The sequence below is a fragment of the Tinamus guttatus genome, unplaced genomic scaffold, assembly GCF_059628265.1.
Source record: "Tinamus guttatus ecotype Peru unplaced genomic scaffold, ASM5962826v1 Tinamus_guttatus_pri_ptg000489l, whole genome shotgun sequence".
NCBI lineage: Eukaryota > Metazoa > Chordata > Aves > Tinamiformes > Tinamidae > Tinamus > Tinamus guttatus.
Genome location: NW_028289023.1, coordinates 2,120,112 through 2,137,614, shown reverse-complemented (window position 1 = coordinate 2,137,614; position 17,503 = coordinate 2,120,112). Strand labels below are relative to the sequence as shown.

General features: G+C 41.2%; 1 protein-coding gene across 3 annotated transcripts in view; it reads right to left on the bottom strand.

Annotated features, from left to right (window-relative positions):
* Positions 1–280: 280 nt before the first annotated feature.
* KMT2E (lysine methyltransferase 2E (inactive)) overlaps positions 281–17,503 on the bottom strand; it is a 59,943-nt gene continuing 42,720 nt past the window's right edge. For 2 of the 3 annotated variants that reach the window (XM_088533183.1, XM_088533184.1), the window contains 12 exons: positions 15,151–15,315; positions 13,892–14,200; positions 11,334–11,588; positions 10,986–11,130; positions 9,944–10,197; positions 9,741–9,797; positions 7,640–8,203; positions 4,670–4,971; positions 3,902–3,990; positions 3,682–3,801; positions 3,397–3,488; positions 281–2,519 (listed from right to left, as the gene is read on the bottom strand). In XM_088533183.1, coding sequence (XP_088389309.1) covers positions 1,059–2,519; positions 3,397–3,488; positions 3,682–3,801; positions 3,902–3,990; positions 4,670–4,971; positions 7,640–8,203; positions 9,741–9,797; positions 9,944–10,197; positions 10,986–11,130; positions 11,334–11,588; positions 13,892–14,200; positions 15,151–15,315 — 3,813 coding nt within the window. In that variant the 3' untranslated portion in view covers positions 281–1,058. The remainder of the gene's footprint in view (positions 2,520–3,396; positions 3,489–3,681; positions 3,802–3,901; positions 3,991–4,669; positions 4,972–7,639; positions 8,204–9,740; positions 9,798–9,943; positions 10,198–10,985; positions 11,131–11,333; positions 11,589–13,891; positions 14,201–15,150; positions 15,316–17,503) is intronic. The other variant, XM_088533185.1, reaches the window with a different exon arrangement.

The window sequence follows — 17,503 nt, the reverse complement described above, 5'->3', positions numbered from 1 at the left end:
CAACCTGTGTGGGAGGGAGGCGGGGCTCAGCTGCAGGGGCCGCAGCTCTGGTGGTCTCTGCCCCTCTATTAATTTAATTAGTTGATTAATTAGGTGAGAGCCGACCTCTCAGGGACCTGACCCCCCCGCTCCGGTCTCTCGCCGGTTGTTTCTCCCTCCCTGTCCACGCAGCGGGGGAAAATAAACCCACCACAAGCGGGGCAGCTCCAGCCCCGTGTGCGCTTTGGGCTGAGGCCCATGGACGTTTCCTGAACAGACACCACCCTCTGGGGACAAGTGGTTAAAACTGACATAATTGTGATTTATTAACATGAATTAAAATGCCCAACCAGTGCTGCAATGTGACAGTATATTAAAAAAAAATTAAAGATCATATACTGTACTACTTCCACAAAGATCACACCTTTTTTTTTCTTTTTTTTTGCAAAAGAGACTTATTATATACAATACTATATCAAATGAAAGAAGCCTTAAGCAATTTTACAAGCAAAAGAAATACAGTATTTACAGCACTTGTCAGAGACATTAGAAACAGTCTATACATTAAATTACATTTTCTGCAAATAACTGATGAAACAGAAAGCCATGACCACACCAAAACTATAAAAATCTGTATTGCATTGTTTTCTATCTCTATGCACACAAAGAACTGTTGACAGAAGAAAATGAAAAAAAAAATGTTAGTGCCATCACTTAGCCTGTGTACTTACTTAATTACATATGTATTAAAGTAATATAGAAAACATTCACTAAATGAATTTAACTGCAACAATAAATTTTTAAAGATTATGCAGCATCAAACCTACTGCCAGAAAAAACAGCTGGAATGTTCACTTACAAAATAAAAAGAAATACCTAATACTGGCTTAACAGCACGTTGTTTCAGGAATTTTAAAAAGCAAAAAATGGAAAGAATACAATGAGAGAGCACTGGTGTTTGCTTTTATACAAAGTATCATGTACAAGCTTTAAAAAGTACCTTGAACAGGTACATATGAAATATACACAGTGTATATTACAGAACCTTGTAAAAACGCTGAGGCTGGAGGGGAGGCGCCTCAGTGCCAGCCCGAGCCGTGGTAGCTGTTGGGGAAGGCGGGCGGCACCGGCGCTCTGTGCACGGGGATCTGGGCGGGCTGCGGGGCGCCCTGCGCCGCGAGCGGCAGCGCCGCGGAGCCGCCGTGCGCGCAGAAGGCGGCAGCGGGCGGGAGGCCGCCGGGGCCCTGCGGCGGCGCGTGGGCGCCCTGGGCGGGCAGCGCGCAGGGGGGCCCCGTCCCCGCGGGCTGGTGCTGGGGCCCGGCGCCCAGCGCCGCGTGGTGCGCGGCCGGCGACGAGTAGGAGGGGACGGCGGCGGCGGGGAAGTGCGGGGGGCCCTGGTGGGGCGGGTGGTGGCCCGAGGCGAGGGCGGGCGCCGGCGGGGGCGGCGGCGGTGGCGGCGCAGAGGGCACCCCGTGCTGGTGCTGTGCTTGCAAACCCTGGTGTCCGCTGGAGGGGTGCGGAGGCTGGTGGAGGGGCAGGGGGGCCGGCGGCGGCGGGGGTGGCGGCAGGTGGTGCCCAGCGGCTGGGGAATGGATGTGCGAGCCGGGCGCCACGGGCACCGCGTGCACCGCGGCCACCACGTGCGCTACGGAGTGCTGCTGATGGGAGCCCTGCTGCGGCACCAGGTGGGCGCCCGGCGCGGGCGGCGGTGGCGGCGGCGGCGCTGCCGACGGCGACGCCTGGTGATGGAGGTTGGGGGTCTGAGATGGCAGAAAGTGCCCTGCAGTTACGTGGTGCCCCGGCACCGCCTGCTGAGCTGCGGTGCTGGGAAGTGCTTGGTTTGGTCCGGAGGAGAAGACAGTCTGAGGGGGCACGCTGCCCTTCAGCTGACTGTAGCTCTGGAAGGTCCCAGAGGACTGCTGCTGGTTTTGGTAGTAGGTAGAAGAGGGCGGCGGGGGCGGAGGGGGCGGTGGGGCGCTGCTGCTCAGAGTTTGTTGGTTGAACTGGCTGTACGAAGCTGACGATTGTCCTGAAGTTGTTGGAGGGAAGAGCGCCCCGCCGGCCTGGGCCTGGCTGCCGGGCTGCAGGGGCGCTGCGGCTGGATAGAAGCTGCGGTGCGTTTCCCTCTGCGGCGTCCCGACTTGCGGCGACTGCGGGTGGTGGGGTCTGTAGGGAGAGCCCAGCGGCTGCGAGGGAGGCTTTGGCGACAGGTAACCGTGCTGCCCGGGGCCGTGCGGAGTGGAGGGCTTGGGAGGGATTTCCACGTGGGGCGAAGGGGGACAATGCAGCTTGAGGGGTGCAGACGGCACCTTCTGCGCATGGGAAAGCTGCTCAGCCGAACCGCGCAGGTGCGGTTGAGAGGGGTGGTTTTTTGAAAGTGCTTGGACGTTACTTGTCAGCTGTTTCTGTTGCAGCTCCGATTTCGGCTGATTCGCACTCTCGGCCTCCGGGGCAGTGGCTGCAGCTTCCCAGTGCGAATCTGCTTTTGTGGTCGTTTTCCCAAGCGACTGCGTTGAAACTACAGGACTCGGGGAAGAAGGCTAGAAGGGAAAGAAATCAGTAAAAACAGTCAAAACACTTAGGTTAAAACCAAAAGAATGGTCTCAGAATAGTGTTATCTTTATGACATCAAGTATTTATTTTGTGCATGAAAAAATAAAAATCGTAGGAAGCTAAAACTTTGTACAGACACTGTTTTTTAACCAGCATATGAAAAATATTCTTTTTAAGTTAAAAATCAGCAAACATTGTGAAGCAGTAACAGAAACGTGACCTTTCATGTCTAAGTCGGAGTCTAGATTACTTGTTAAAGTTTAGATTTCTGAGTTGGAATAAATCTAGGCTGTTCACAAAACAACTTTTAAGTGAGCTTTAACATTTTAAAATGGGGATAATGTGAACAAACTGGCTGAACGTCACAACCTGAATTACTGCATTTAATACTGTTCGGGCAGCTACTCTCTCCACACCAATGCCTCAGTTGACAGAGTGCCAAACTCTGACACAGCAGGAGCAGACTCCTGCCTAGGTAAGGAGTAGCTGAACCACATCACTACTGTCAGCACTGGCTGCCAGTTCTTCAGCGTCAACCTGCACAACTGTGGTGACACTGAATCCACAGAAATATTTTCTTGTGTGTGTGCAGAATGCAAGATTACATACAGATAAATACCCTATGGAAACAACAAGATGTAAACCAAGCTTTTAGCATGTATGAACTGCCATTAATGTAAGCATCTGAATGATATGAACATACAAATATTTAACAGAAAGCTCACATGCACATATGTCCATCTTAAAGAATTAAATCACAAAGGAAACACATGCAAATTAAACACAAGGTGTATGTGTGCAGGTATTAGTAGGTGTATTAAGCAACACATCCACACAGTTCCAAGCAGTTACGCACTCGCTCACCTTGCTTGCTTTTGAAGGACTCCTGCAAGTCTTTTGTGAAGTATCTGGGGACGGACATTCAGAAGTGGGCTCTGGGTTTTCAGGATCAGGTTCTACAGGCATAAAGCAGAAACACATGAAAGCAAGAAAAAAAAAAAAAAAAAAAAAAAAAAAAAAAAAAAACAGCCACAACTCTTCTGCAAAGACCGCTATGCACTTTACATTTGACTCTAAAGTGCTACTTCAAGTTGTTGAAAGAGACTATTCAATGCGTCAAGTGTCATACAAGGTCATCTGCTTACTGACCTTCCAAAAATTCAGTGAAAGAAGGGACCTTAAGCTGCAACTGGGAAATGAGATTTGAATGAGATGAAGGTGGAGACTGAACATGAGACGGTGAGCATGGGCTACAAGGTGATTCTCCTCCTACAGATGAAGGAGACCCAAACACAGTATTAGAATGATCCAGGACTACCACCAGGGGACTGCTTACATGAAGCCACCCTTGACATAACAATCAACTCACCACTGTCTTTGTCTTTCCTATGATCACTGAGAAGTAAAGCTCTCTGGTAACTTCGTTCTCTCACTTGTTCCACAGACGTTGATGCAGTCCTTGAAGAGAGGAGCATAATTTGTATTTAAGGAAGCTACTCCCACATACCAAATTTGGGAGAGGATACATATGTAAATATAGGGTTAGAGAAAGTTTACTGTGTTGACTACACAAAAGAGCCAACCTGGTTCTACCTAAGAAATGTCACTTGCGAAATAGGTTCCATTTGATATTCTTGTCCTGTACATCTGATTTTAATGTAGTTTAATATATTGTTTTCCTGCAACACTGTTGCATTAAGAAACCTGAAAATTTATGTGAATATGAAAATGACATTCACAAATCTGCTGCGCATAAACAGCTGACAAATCTAACACCAAAAGCTGCATTTTAGAAATGGAGACTTCACACACTGTTTCGTATTCACCACTTCTAAAAAACTCTTTTCTTCAAAAGCTGGAAAAATATATATATACACATATTTTTTAAACAGCCCAGGCTCTTTCCACCATATTGCGGCTCCCTTCCCTGCCTGCACTGAGCAGTTGTGGAAGGAGCACACGCACCCAGCGGGGTCATTTTCCGTACATCGTGTGGTTTTATCACCTACAGGAACGTGGCCCCTGCCCAGAGGAACTGCTGCTCCCCCCTCAGAGCAGGCTTCTGTTCTGCATTACACGTTTCCAATACAACAGGCTCTTCGAAACAGAGAGTGCTTTTGCAAGTTGTGCTGCTTACCACTGAACTTCTGGTTCATTCTTGTCGCTGGAAGCAGCCTCCTTCATGGCACCGTTGCTGGCAGCCTCCTCCGGAGCCGCGCTGTAGGCGGCGGCGGGCAGCGGCACGGGCAGCCCCGCCGCGCTCTCCGACGGCTCCCCGCTCTCCCCGCTGTTGCTGAACCCGTCGCTAGCACCGCTGTTACTGCTCAGGCTTCCTCCAGCAGCAGCATGGGGAGACACAGTCACCAGGGGAAAGTTTTCCGTCTTTGAGCCACTCTTCCGAGCTTCCCGCTGTCTCTTACGGTATTCTAGTAAGGATACCTATGGAGCAAAGGTCAGAGAGAAAGTTTACTTGCTTCCTTCAGGGACTTGCGGGGCAGTAAGTTAAACACATACTTTCAGGAGGACCCACTATTTCCTTGGTTCTAAAGAAAAAGGGAGGGGTAAACCAACTGAAGATTTTTCACCACATTAGTGGTGGATTTACAGTCTGTTAGATCGTAGTAGCTAAGAGAAAGATGCAAAGGAAAGAAAGAAAGAGAGGAAAGTATGGATTTTGCCTCAGAGAAGAAGCTGATGTGTGGTAGCAAAAATGGGGAAATTCCCTCCTGAAGTTGCACTGCTGGTTGAAGATATAAAGGAATTCACAGCATTTCTGCAACTGCAACACTTCTAATAAAGGAATATTTATATAATAACACTAGTTTTAAGAGATATTGTATCCTGGTTTCAATCTGAATAACTCATGTTAAAAATGTAGCAGGCTTTAGCTCCATTATTATGCAGATTAAAGTTCTCACCAAGCTCTTCAGATTTTTTTTTCTCAATATAAGCAATCTGAAACTTGCATTCTTTTCCCCATTCACTCTAAATCAATAACTGCAATCTAAAGAGATTGATTTAGAACATATTTTGCTGCTAAATTTAGAGTTAAATGGTTTATTACCAAAAACAATAATACATGAAAGAGTGATTGGTTTCTACTTTCTATATTTAAAAAAGGCCTTATTATATAATAGCTTTTATATAACACAAAACAGTTTACGAACTTAAGAAATTACTTTCAGTGGAAAAAATAAAGTTGTCACTATGCATCTGTAGGACTTCAAGCAGAAAACTGAAATCCTGAATATCCGATCTGTTAAACACAAGACAATTCTTTTTGTGCAAGCTACATTTAACATGTTCTTATCTGTTCTTCCACTTAGCAGCAACCTACTCTGACCCCGCTAGCACCCAAACAAGGAGCTCAGGTGCTGCAAGGACAGGACTCAAGTCTGCGAGGCCGAGTGCTCCATCCAGGTGAGCAGAAGGGAGGGAGGCAACGTGCGCGCGAGGAGGAGCCCGTGCCCCAAGGGCAGCTCTGCCTGCGGCTCTGGGGTAGGGAAGCTGTAGGGAGGAGGAGGAGAGCAAGGAGGCCCCATTCCCAGATCTGTCCAGTAAAGACTAATCCATATGAAGGGTAGCAGGAGCTGGAAACGCCTGATTTTTCATACGGGAAGTTCAGGTTAAGAACTGATCTTGCTTTGAAACAACTGATACTATTTCCACATGATATGGCTGGTATTTCTTGAAGAATATTACATAAAGGACAAGAATGAATACACATCTATGGGTGCTTTTTGAAAAGAAAGTACTGCCACTAAGTACAGCAGTCATTAAAACGAGACAGATTTGCACAGTGCTGAGAGAAAATAAATGAGAAAATGCCCATAAAACGTGGAGATCTGGAAAACCTTCCTTGAAAAAGCACAAAAAGACATGCATGACAACCCGATTTTGGGCAAAGGCTTCTAATTATTCTCCTCCTCCAAAAATTCCTGAATTCTCCCCTTTCCCTACAGAGACGTTTTTTTCCCTTTGAGACAGTAGAAGGGATTTTGTAATTTTGTTCATCCTTGGAAAGCCTAAATCATATTTTTCCCCAGAAGGACAGCCATAGTTTTCCCTGTTTTTCCCCAAACAGCCTTTTGGAGGGCAGCACCCCCCTCCTTCCCTGGGGGTCACTCCATGAATCACAAGTCCCCAGGAGCAGTAACCAAGAAAGAGCCCTTGAGAGCAAGGGAAGGCGGACGGGCGGGGACTGTTACTGAAGCATTGAGCATTGCTTGGATTTGAAGAGAACAAACTTATGACCTTCAGATGAAAAGGAGAAAATGTGGCTTCTTCGATGTTAGTTAGCTTTGCAAAAATGGCCTGGCTACAGCAACATCAATGAAATATATAAAGTTTCTCCAGGTGCAAACCAGGTACAAACAAAGTTAGTGCCACCCTGCATCACCTGTGCCTCAGTTTTAAGCAGAAAAAGGAATTTTAGTTCTCATGGAGTATTTCTGACAGAACGATTATGAGATGCCCCCCATAGCAGAGCAGAGAAATCGAAAAACTCACTCCTCCTTCCATCCAGATCATTACTTCCACAAAGAAAATAAATCATATTTCTTAAATAAATAAATCATTGCAGTCTGTTAATAGATAGAAGAGATAAGCTATTGTATTAGGCATCACCATCCTCAATGTTTGTCATCCCTTCTGTGAGAAAAGGGAATTTATCTTGACAATAAAGGGTAGTCAAGGCATTTGTGCAGGATAATTTTGAATATGGATTCCATGATCATGTAACTTACCTACAGGCTCTAGGTGATGAGACTTACAAATTTGGATTGCGCTTATTTTCCAAACACAAGTTTTATTATTGAGCAAGTCATTTATGATTCAAATAAAGTGACATTAAATTAAAACTGAGTAAAAGTGGATTTTTATCTATTAGATTGGAAAGTTACATTTACTAAAGGATGTGCGACTTTGCTCTTCATAATTCCTCCTCAATAATAGCAAAGCTGCAATATCTAAAGACTGATCAGCAGGGTGTCCACCACCCAAGCCCACCCGTTTTTTTTCTTTTTTTTAATTAGCATGGAGCTTTTCAATAGAGAAATATGATTAGCAGAGTATGTAAGAAAGACCAAGTGATTCTTAAAATCATAACCTTTTTCTTTTGTGGAGGATTCTGGGGTGTGCAATTTCCATCCATTAAGTTGTCGTTATTGACAGCCCTTCCAAAGCCAGATGCAATTCCATCTTCTGAAGTACAAAAAACAGATGCTTCCATGAACATGCCTCTAGCATCGTCTTGAATCAGGCACTTTGACTCACTCATTCTGAATCCGCCTCCTACCTCCAACTGATGTGAAGGTGTCAAGTCCCTCAAATTAGAATTCATTGAGAAATTTACACCTGTCCTGTCGGGACTTTTTACCCAGGAAGAATAAATTGTTCCCCGGCCACAATGAGCAGTTTCTAGTTGGCTGTTTGAATCAGTCCTATCATGTGTGGGGGCTTCCAGGTTTTTATGCAGTGCACTTTGCTCAACTACTTCGAGTCCCAGCTGGAGGTCTGACACAGATTCCATTTCTCCAGTGCACTGCCGTGTGACATCGGTCCTATTCCTTGGACTGGAATATCCAATAGTCTTGATTTCTTGCAGGCCCATTTCTGTCAGATTTGAACTTCTGAAAGAATTCAGTGCTAGAATTGATGCTCTGTCATATCCCTGCATTAAAAAAAAAGAAAAAAGGCATGTCAATTATATTTCCCTATTACAGGTTTTCCTATTTTGACATTGTCATAGTTTACAGTGAGATTTCAGACCTCCTAATGCTGTGAATTTCTTTAAGAGTCAGCTCTATAACCAGACATTTATTTACAGCTATATCTATACATTACATAAAAGCACCTTAATGAAATGCATATGGATCAAAGGCAAAATTTTATCTTAAATTTTAAATATCAACTTTTATTTATGCCTAGCAAAGGAAGGAGAGAAAAAGCTTTAACAGAAAAATCTCTGGCCTAGAAAAGTTACAAAGCATCTGCTTCACTTAAATGAAAGAGATCCTTACCAATGACACACTTCAGGGTAAGGAAGAAGAGGGGAGAGAAGGCAAAACCTTCCCAAGACATCTTAGGATTTTAAGACAGTATTAAAGCCAGTATTTTGTAGAAAAAAAATGAAATTACAGAAACTGATTTTTGTACTTCCTATAATTGTAGTAACCATGAAGAACCCAGCACATAGCCATAGCTAGAAGTATCTTCCCTACCTTAAGCTAAAGATTTTTTTTTCTTCTCCTAAAAATATATAGGAATTATTCCCAATTGGAAAACGGTCTTTTTATTTTTTATCAGATAAACATTAAAATACTCAAATACAAACAAACAATTAAATACAACTAAAAATAAACCTTAAATTCAATCTACTGTTACGAGCACATAAAAACACAGGTATTTCAACACTTAGAATGTTGAATTAAAAAAAAGGCTTAATCCACTGGAGAGAGTATTTGGATTATGACTTTGCAATTCATCAAAAAGTGAACTTAATTTCTGAAGAAATATCATCAGTTTTATTGTTACTTATTTTACCTCCTACTTCTAAGTGCTAGACTTACAGCTGGACACCTTAATACAAGTTTTATAATTATCATCTTTAATTCAGGGTATCTATTGTGGAGTTTACATGATGCATTTTTAATATTCTCCCCTTTTGGACACAGCTAAGATTGCCCTCTAGTGGTTCCACCATGTGATTCATCCCAGGGCAGAACAACAGGACACACCAACCAGGAAACAGCCTGGGCACATTCCAGCACCTGAACTAATCCCCTTGGACACAGGGCTTATTATCATTCCTCATGTAAGCCTCACTTGACTCAGTCAAAATGTTTAAGAAATGCTGGTATCAAGAAGAGATAGTACAAGTAGAATAGAAGTAAATTTTAAAATACCAGCCTTTTTTTCTGCCTGCATTTACTACTAAATTACAGTAATTTTTGCTTGTCAAGGACAACCATTAGGATTTTTAGGTGAGACAGAAAAAAAAGAGAGAAAATCCAGTTTAAGATAGAAAATGGAAGAGGAAAATGGAAATAATATAGTAAGGAATAAATAAAACAAGAGGGGAAGTCTCCCATTACATTCCAGAAAACTTACATTATCTGGTAAAAAGCACCTAACCAAGAACGTTGCAGCTCTAGAGGTCAAATCAAGAGAACAAGAGACCTTTTGTAGTTTTCTGCTAAGATCCTTACCTCTTGACTGTAAGCTCTCCTTTTTACTTCTGGGGAACTGTCAGGTGAGGAAATATTCTAAACAAAGAAGAAATAATGAATTATTTTTTTTCAGTCTAGATAAATGCAGGGAAGGAAAAAAAATAAAACTTGTAACTGGAGTACAGCTGCTGATTTATACTGTAATTGAAGTATTTCCATATACTGAAATCCACAATCCTCACCTCAAAGTGCATGGTATTTCCATGTATACACGGAGTTACAGGAGTAACTGGTGAGTATATGGGCTTGTAACCATTTCTACAAGTTTCATCTTCCGTTTTTATCCTCGGTGGAGTAGCGAAAAGCGATGGCTCCGTGGCAGTGATGTCGGCATGAGTTGGGGTGGCATATGGAGAAGGAGTAGGTGTGGACGTTTCTGAGAAAGCAGACTCCAATAGCTGATACAGTCTTCGTTTTTTTAATGGTGTGGTTAGATCTGTATGTTAAAATTAGAGGGGAAATAAAGAGAGCACAGAGAGGTCTAGACATGATAATCACTTAAAGTGTTTCTTAAATACTTGAAGCAATAAAATTATCATCAACTCCACTTTATAATAAGACCACAAAAATCTGAAAAGGCCTGACTTCCTGAAAAACAAACTCTTAAACATTCTACAGAGACCACTATCTGAACTTTTCCATGCTAGGACAATGAGAAGCACAGTTTCCTAAAAAGTTTTTATAAAAGGAAGTGTTAACTTCTATGCATCTAATACACAGCATATCCTTAAGAGCTTTTAGCATATTCCTATTTTGTACTACTGTTGAAACAGCCTTCCTCCTGTACACAACTGTAGCACTGACTTTAATGGCAATTCTGAATATGCAGAACACCTGCAAAACATTTGTAACCTAACCTTCTATATTTACACTCAAAATGATCAGTTGTTTGATGACTGTAAGCATCAGTATCTGTAAGATTCAGTAAAGAATCACAACAGTAAGCGCTTGTTAGGTATCACATATGTCTTCTGTAACTATTAGTTACAGTTCAGGGAAAAAGCACTATGTTACTATGCCTTTCTTTCAAACAACTGTCCAAAAGATTATAGATCAGAAAATGGTTCAACTACCACTAGGATTTTTATAACCTCGTTCCTTTAAAGAACACATTGTCTCATAGATATGACATATCTTCACAGATGTGAAACCTCCTTTACATTGTCTCATAGATATGAAATCTGCTTTGACAAAGCTCACATATTTTATTAGTAAAAGCTTCACCTGTTAAGGAACAGCTGTCATTCAGCAATAAAGGACTCTTATTTTCTCCATTGATGGCCGGGCTTCTAGATCCCTCTTGAGATGGTGAATTAAATCTATCAATTGTTGTTGAATTTTCTTCTTCCAAAGCCTGCTTCAACCAACGCTGTAATAAGAATACACTAGTCATTCCTTAGTTTAAAAACAAGCATTTCTAAATGTGTTATGATAGAATCATTTGTCAAAATATTTTTTTCTACACAGATTCAGGCTAGTAAATACGATTTACTTTTAAAGCAATATGTTAAGGGAAACCATCAGAAATTTGCTTTTCATTTCAAAACCAGATTAAACGAAGGGAAGCATTACCTTCTTGCAAGAGCCAGTAATGTTTTCCATGGCTTCTTTTTTCCTCCTCTTTTCTGAAAGGAACGGTGAAGTAAAACGAATATAGTGCTTTGGAGTTGAATATACATGCGGGCTGTAAGTGAGACCTGGTAGAGAATTCAGCTGAGTTGCCAGGACTTCAGGGTCAGTAGTTATACGCAGAGGCCTTTCGGGAAGACTGTCTGTAGGTTTTCCTGTTTTCTCACTCTTTTCACTTAACCATTCATTGACCAAGTGCTAAACGAAGAGAAAGAAAATGTAGTGTTTACTGAGTGGTTTAGATCAGTGACATTTAGAGATGCCTTTGTTTATTCATCTAATCAACTACTATGCAAGTAAGAAAACAGGTGGTTCCCAGGTTGCAAGTTTGAGAATATAAAGGGTCACAGTGTAAGGCACAGTCTGGCAAGGTAACAGGGTGTAGGAGGAGGAATCAGTGTAGTTTTGTTCTGCATAAAGAAGGTTTTATTTTGAATAAACCGAGACCATTTCAGTCCTTTTAGATTTAGTTTAATTTGCACTTAACATGCTACACAAATGCCCAGGTCAATTAGGCTTACGATGTGAATTCTGCTACAAAATTCTAGGATATATTTTAACATCAAACCTCAGTATCTAAGCTGAGGGAAAACAGTGACATATTAATTGAACAAAGTTAATTCCTCATTATCAGATTTCCATAATGTCATGATTCTCCAAGTGGCAGGTAGGACATCTTAAACATTCTTCCCTGCTGTAGTCTTAACATTACTACAACAAATTTACCAAGGCACATTTATCAAAAAAGAATATTCTCTCCTACCTGGTTCAAGAGGCTTCTTCATTGAAAAAGTGCCAGTGGATTTTAGTTCCTACTAATGGGGAACCAGAAGTAAAGCAACTGAACTCTTAACAGTATACAAGTCTTTGAACTAAATACTTCCGAGATTCACCCCCAAAGTCTTAACTTTTCAAAATGAGTAGATTTAACCCTTCTCTCTAACACAGAGACCTGAGGAGGAAAACCAGAATGACTGCTGTGTCTCAGCTGTGATCTGGATTTCTACTTGCAGTGAACACTTTTGCAAGTACCACCCACTCCTTCCAAATGAAATGTTTACACATGAAATACAAATACCAGTATTCACTGCACTGTAACAGCTTGAACACCAATTCAAAGTAGAATGCAACATCTCATTTTATTTGCAAAGCTTATGAAAATCCAAGAAGCTTAAAGTAAGTGGAGGGGCTGGGGAGGTGACAGAGCTTTTTAAAAAAACCTTTTACACAACTAAACCCACTGGTTAACTAACCCAGTGGTTAAAGACTTGCCAAAACAGTATCTGTAAGTATTAAGACTTTAGCACATATTGTCATATCATCATGTTTAATTTGAAGATGCAGGTCCTTCAAAAGGCATTTTTTTAAAATCCATACTCTCCCTCTTCACTGAAGATGCACTGAGTACAAGGCAACAAGACATATACCCTTAATATTACCGAATAGGAAAAATAGTAGAATTTAGATTTCTCAAAAATCTTCATTTCAGATGCACCTAAGCAACACAAAAAAAAGGCAGAAGGAAATTCTGTTCCCCTTTCTGATAAAATCTGGTGATGCCATAAAGCAGTTACACATGACTCCACTGCCTTCTTAAAAAAAAAAAGAATATGTAAATGTGGTTAATATTTGGAGGGATTGCTCTAAGATGGTAATTTCTACCTCATGGTACTCATTTGCCAAGAAGTTTCAATGCCTGCTAGTTATCAGTCTTCTGTTTCCTTCCCCGCCTTTCAAATAAAGTACTCATACCTGTCAAAGTATTCAGGAGAACTTGTAAAGCATACTGAAGAAAACAGAATTTTCTAATGCAGTCTGTGGATGTTTCTTAATGCCTTTACTATTTTATTCAGTTTTGCAGAAGTGGGATTTTTCTGAATGTCTTTTAATACTGTGGTCCTTCTCCAAACTGTGCAAAGCACTCTTAAGAATTTTTTTTGTTAGAAACAGTGTGCTAATGAAAATTAAGCATCTGTACCCCCAAAAGTATGTTAATTTTTGAAAGGTTTAAATCAACTCATTTTGAAACAGCTGTATCAGAAATACAAAAAGCTACTAATTTCCATTGAGGTATTTTGGTCACCACCATTAAAATATATTCTCAAGTACACAATGAATAAAGCAAGAGAAGACTTGTATCTGCCAAGCATATGTGCTTTCCCCCAATACCCAATAACTTTAAGTATGGTTTTCTTTTCTTTTCTTTTTTTTTTAAACATATATTATGTCAATTCCATTTGAAAGTATTTTTTCCAAATTTCTGAAAAGTATGCTTAAAAGTTTCATTACATCCAAAATAATGTTTACTGAGAGATGTAAAACAAACCTTATTTATTGCTTACCGGTGAGAGAATACATAATGGTAATGTTTAAAGAAAAATATATCGAACTTTTTTTTTTTTTTAATCTATATAGACTGCTGCTGCATCAGTATCTTTAACAGAGTTTTATATATATGTAGTTTAAGTCCATCCTCCTCCTCCCACCCCTACGAGACATACCTTCTTTGTTTTAGGATACTTAGAAGGGCATTTATTAAGTGCTGGAGCTTCTGTTTCAGTAACCATTTCTGTAACAACAGTTTCTGTTTCCGGCTCAGCCACTAGTGCAGCATTCTCAGTTTCATTGTGTTGTGAAGTCACTTCCACATCGGGAGAAGGCGGCTGGATATCGGAACACATGCTCACGGTCCGGTGCCGCCTGCGCTGCTGGCCAATGTGAGTTCTGCTCCGAGAGAAGCTCTTCCTCTGCTTAGCTCTGTTCACCTTGGCTGGGGTAGGCTTGGTGGCAGTTTCTTCTTTTGCTGGTTCCTGGTACAAAACAAAGTCCACTAAATAAATCTGTTTCCTCTTCTTCAGAAATCTGAAAAGTTTCTCATTTCTGCAGCGAGAACTGAGATACGTCAGAGCTACTAATTCTATCTTTCAAGACATAAGATTCTTTGTACTTTCCGCCCAAGCACCTGATGGATCCCTGCCAGATAGAGTACTAATTGTTTAGCAGTAGTTAGCCACTGCTCAAACCACTTGAGTTTGTGCAACATCTGCTGTGCTGCATCTATTCATCTGCAGACTAGAAATCAGCCATTTGCATCCTAACACCTTTGAGTTCAGTGACCTTTCTGTAATTCACTGTAGTTAACTGAACACTAATGATGGTCACACGAATACTTAGCAAAATGCTGACATACTTTATCCAGGGAAATAGATGAAACCATGAGCATCTGTGAGAGCCTTTGCAGGACAAAGAGCAACAATTCTATATATAAGGTGTACCAGCATCCAGAAAGGATAAGTTGTTTCTATAACACAATTTAAGTATCTTCTGCAAGTGCAATTCAGGACCAACTAAGCTTGCGTCTCTATAGGAGAAAAGAAAGGATTATAACCTTAAAAACCCACTAAATAAGCATGTCCTGCTCGTTCTACTGGTTACAGGGGGTGCATAAGGAAGTCCCCACCTTCTTTGCTTAAAATCAGCATCTCAACACCTCCCATCTTGAACTTGGAAGAGACACTGAACTACAAAGCAGTTGTGCATGTGTGTGTGTTTGCATAAACCTGTGAAACTGACATTCCTCGTTAACAAATTCTATACAGTTTTCTTGAAAGTCATAACACTGCTTAACAACGGAAACTGTACAGATTTTGGTCAAATATATTTGAGTTCAGGCAAAAAAAAATATTATTTCCTACATCTTAAAGCGTATTTTGGCAATATGTCAAATGTTAATGTTAAAATAAAGGTTCCACATAATTACCTGAATAAATTCAGTGTCATTGAGAATCTGTGCTTCCTTGCATTCTGATTTAACCTCAGTTTTTGCTGTGCTGATTCTCTCCAAAGCCTGCTCTCTTCTTTTTTCTCTTTTTTCTAGTCTGGCAAAAGCTTGCAGAATAGCTTCCATTTTCCGTTCTTCTCTTGTCTGATGGATTTAATAATAATCATTTTGATTATAAGAATTAACATAAATGCAAAAGTTCCTTCTTTCTTAAAAAAAAAAAAAAAGTACTTCAGGCAGATTTCAGGGAAGAGGCAGATGTTACAGAGCTGGCAGTTATTAGATGTTTCAGAAAGAAGGTTTACACTGATAGTAATCCTTGCAAACAAGAAGTGGGTCCTGCTTTGGATTTAAGAAATTTACCAGGAAACCAAAAGACTAAAAGCATAAAGAGTAGTAACTCTAGGCCACTTTTCAAAAGTGAAATATTTTTAAACAATAAAAAGAAGATAATCATAAAGATAGGAAAAATAAATGCATGCAACAAAAAAATGCAGCAACAACAGAACACCGTTATCTTTCGACGTGCCACAAACCACATCAGAACCAGTATTTAAGAAGCAATATTTTAAAATAAGATGCCACTAAGTCACACACAAAAAAACCCTTAAATTTTCTATGTATCAGTAATTCAGATCCTCGTCTTCATTCAGAAGCAGATCTATGCAAAGAGCGCTACTTAAGCCAGTACAGAAGTTGCAGAATTGGGGTCTTCTACACCTTCTGAAAAATAAACCTTATAAGAAGGCATATATTTTTTTTAATAAAAATCTCGGGGACATCAGTAGTACACTGGTAACAGCAGCATATTTAAAGAATTAATAACTGTAAGTATACTAATCGTATGAACGAAAAAGGAAATTAATTTTGTTTTCAAGATTTGCTTCTGAACTTCAGTAAAATACAGACAAACTTGTAATTATTTGCAAACCTTATAACAGATCTACAGTTAGATCTGCAACATTATTTAGATCTGCAAAGAGGTAGAGCAACTGTGCTGTCATTAAGCTTCATATGGCCTTGCTTGCAATTTACCCTCAACATCAGTCTTTTATAACAAACAATTCCTCAAATGCAAGACATGCAAGCTGTAACACTCTTAAGAAGTTCATGCTGTAATTTTTTCATTAATATTTAGGTATACTTTGTTTTCTGAAATCTAACCAAGACAGAAATTGAAGTTCCATGGGTTTTGGACAGAGTTATAAGAAATGAGGAGACCAAAAGACAGGCCTCAGCCTGTCACTCATCCCCTTAACTTCTTGCAAGTTCTGAGCAAGTTCTGCTTATCAAAAGCTCTGTCTGATGTGACACGTTAGCGTAGTTCAAGGTAATTTTGCTTGAATAGGTCTACTACACAGCACGCACATTGTTCCTACAATACGTAGTAGAAAAACGAAGCTAATCTTGTTCCATGTCCCATTACAAAAGGGACATGCAACTACTGGAGAGAGTCCAGCGCAGGTCTACGAGGCTGAAAGGGATCTGGAACATCTGCCCTGTGAGGAAAGGCTGAGAGAGCTGGGTCTTTTCAGCCTGGAGAGCATCTCCAGCAGGTCGAGGGAGGTGGTCCTGCCCTGGTGAGGCCGCATCTGGAGTATTGTGGCCAGTTCTGGGCTCCACAGTACAAGAGGGATGTGGAGAGAGTCCAGCGCAGGGCTACAAGGATCATCAGGGGCCTGGAACATCTGCCCTATGAGGAGAGGCTGAGGGAGCTGGGCCTGTTCAGCCTGGAGAAGAGAAGGCTGAGAGGGGATCTAATCAGTGTATATAAGTACCTCAAAGGAGGGAGTGCAGAGGATGGTGCTGGTCTCTTTTCAGTGGTGGCCACCGACAGAACTAGAGGTAATGGCCACAAACTGAAGCATCAAAAGTTCCACAGGAACTTAAAGAAAAATTTCTTAACAGTGAGGGTGACAGAGCACTGGAACAGGCTGCCCAGAGAGGTTGTGAAGTCTCCTTCTCTGGAGATCTTCAAAACCCACTTGGATGCCACCCTGTGTAACATGCTCTAGGTAACCCTGTGTGTGCAGGGGGGTTGGACTAGATGATCTCCAGAGGTCCCTGCCAACATTAATGATTCTACAAAATCTGCCAGTGACCAAATTATCACCATCATACTTTAAAGAGAGGTAACAGGTTGAACTGTCTGGAGGATTGATGTATATAGGTCTAACAAAGAAATGACTGAATGTGACTTAGAATAGGAGACTTTATCATTTTAAGAATGCATAGCATCTATCATGACCAGTGTAGAGTATCAGAAAAATGAAATCTGATCTGCTGGTCATACTAGGAGGGCTGATACCACAGTTGCTAGCACCTGCTGATG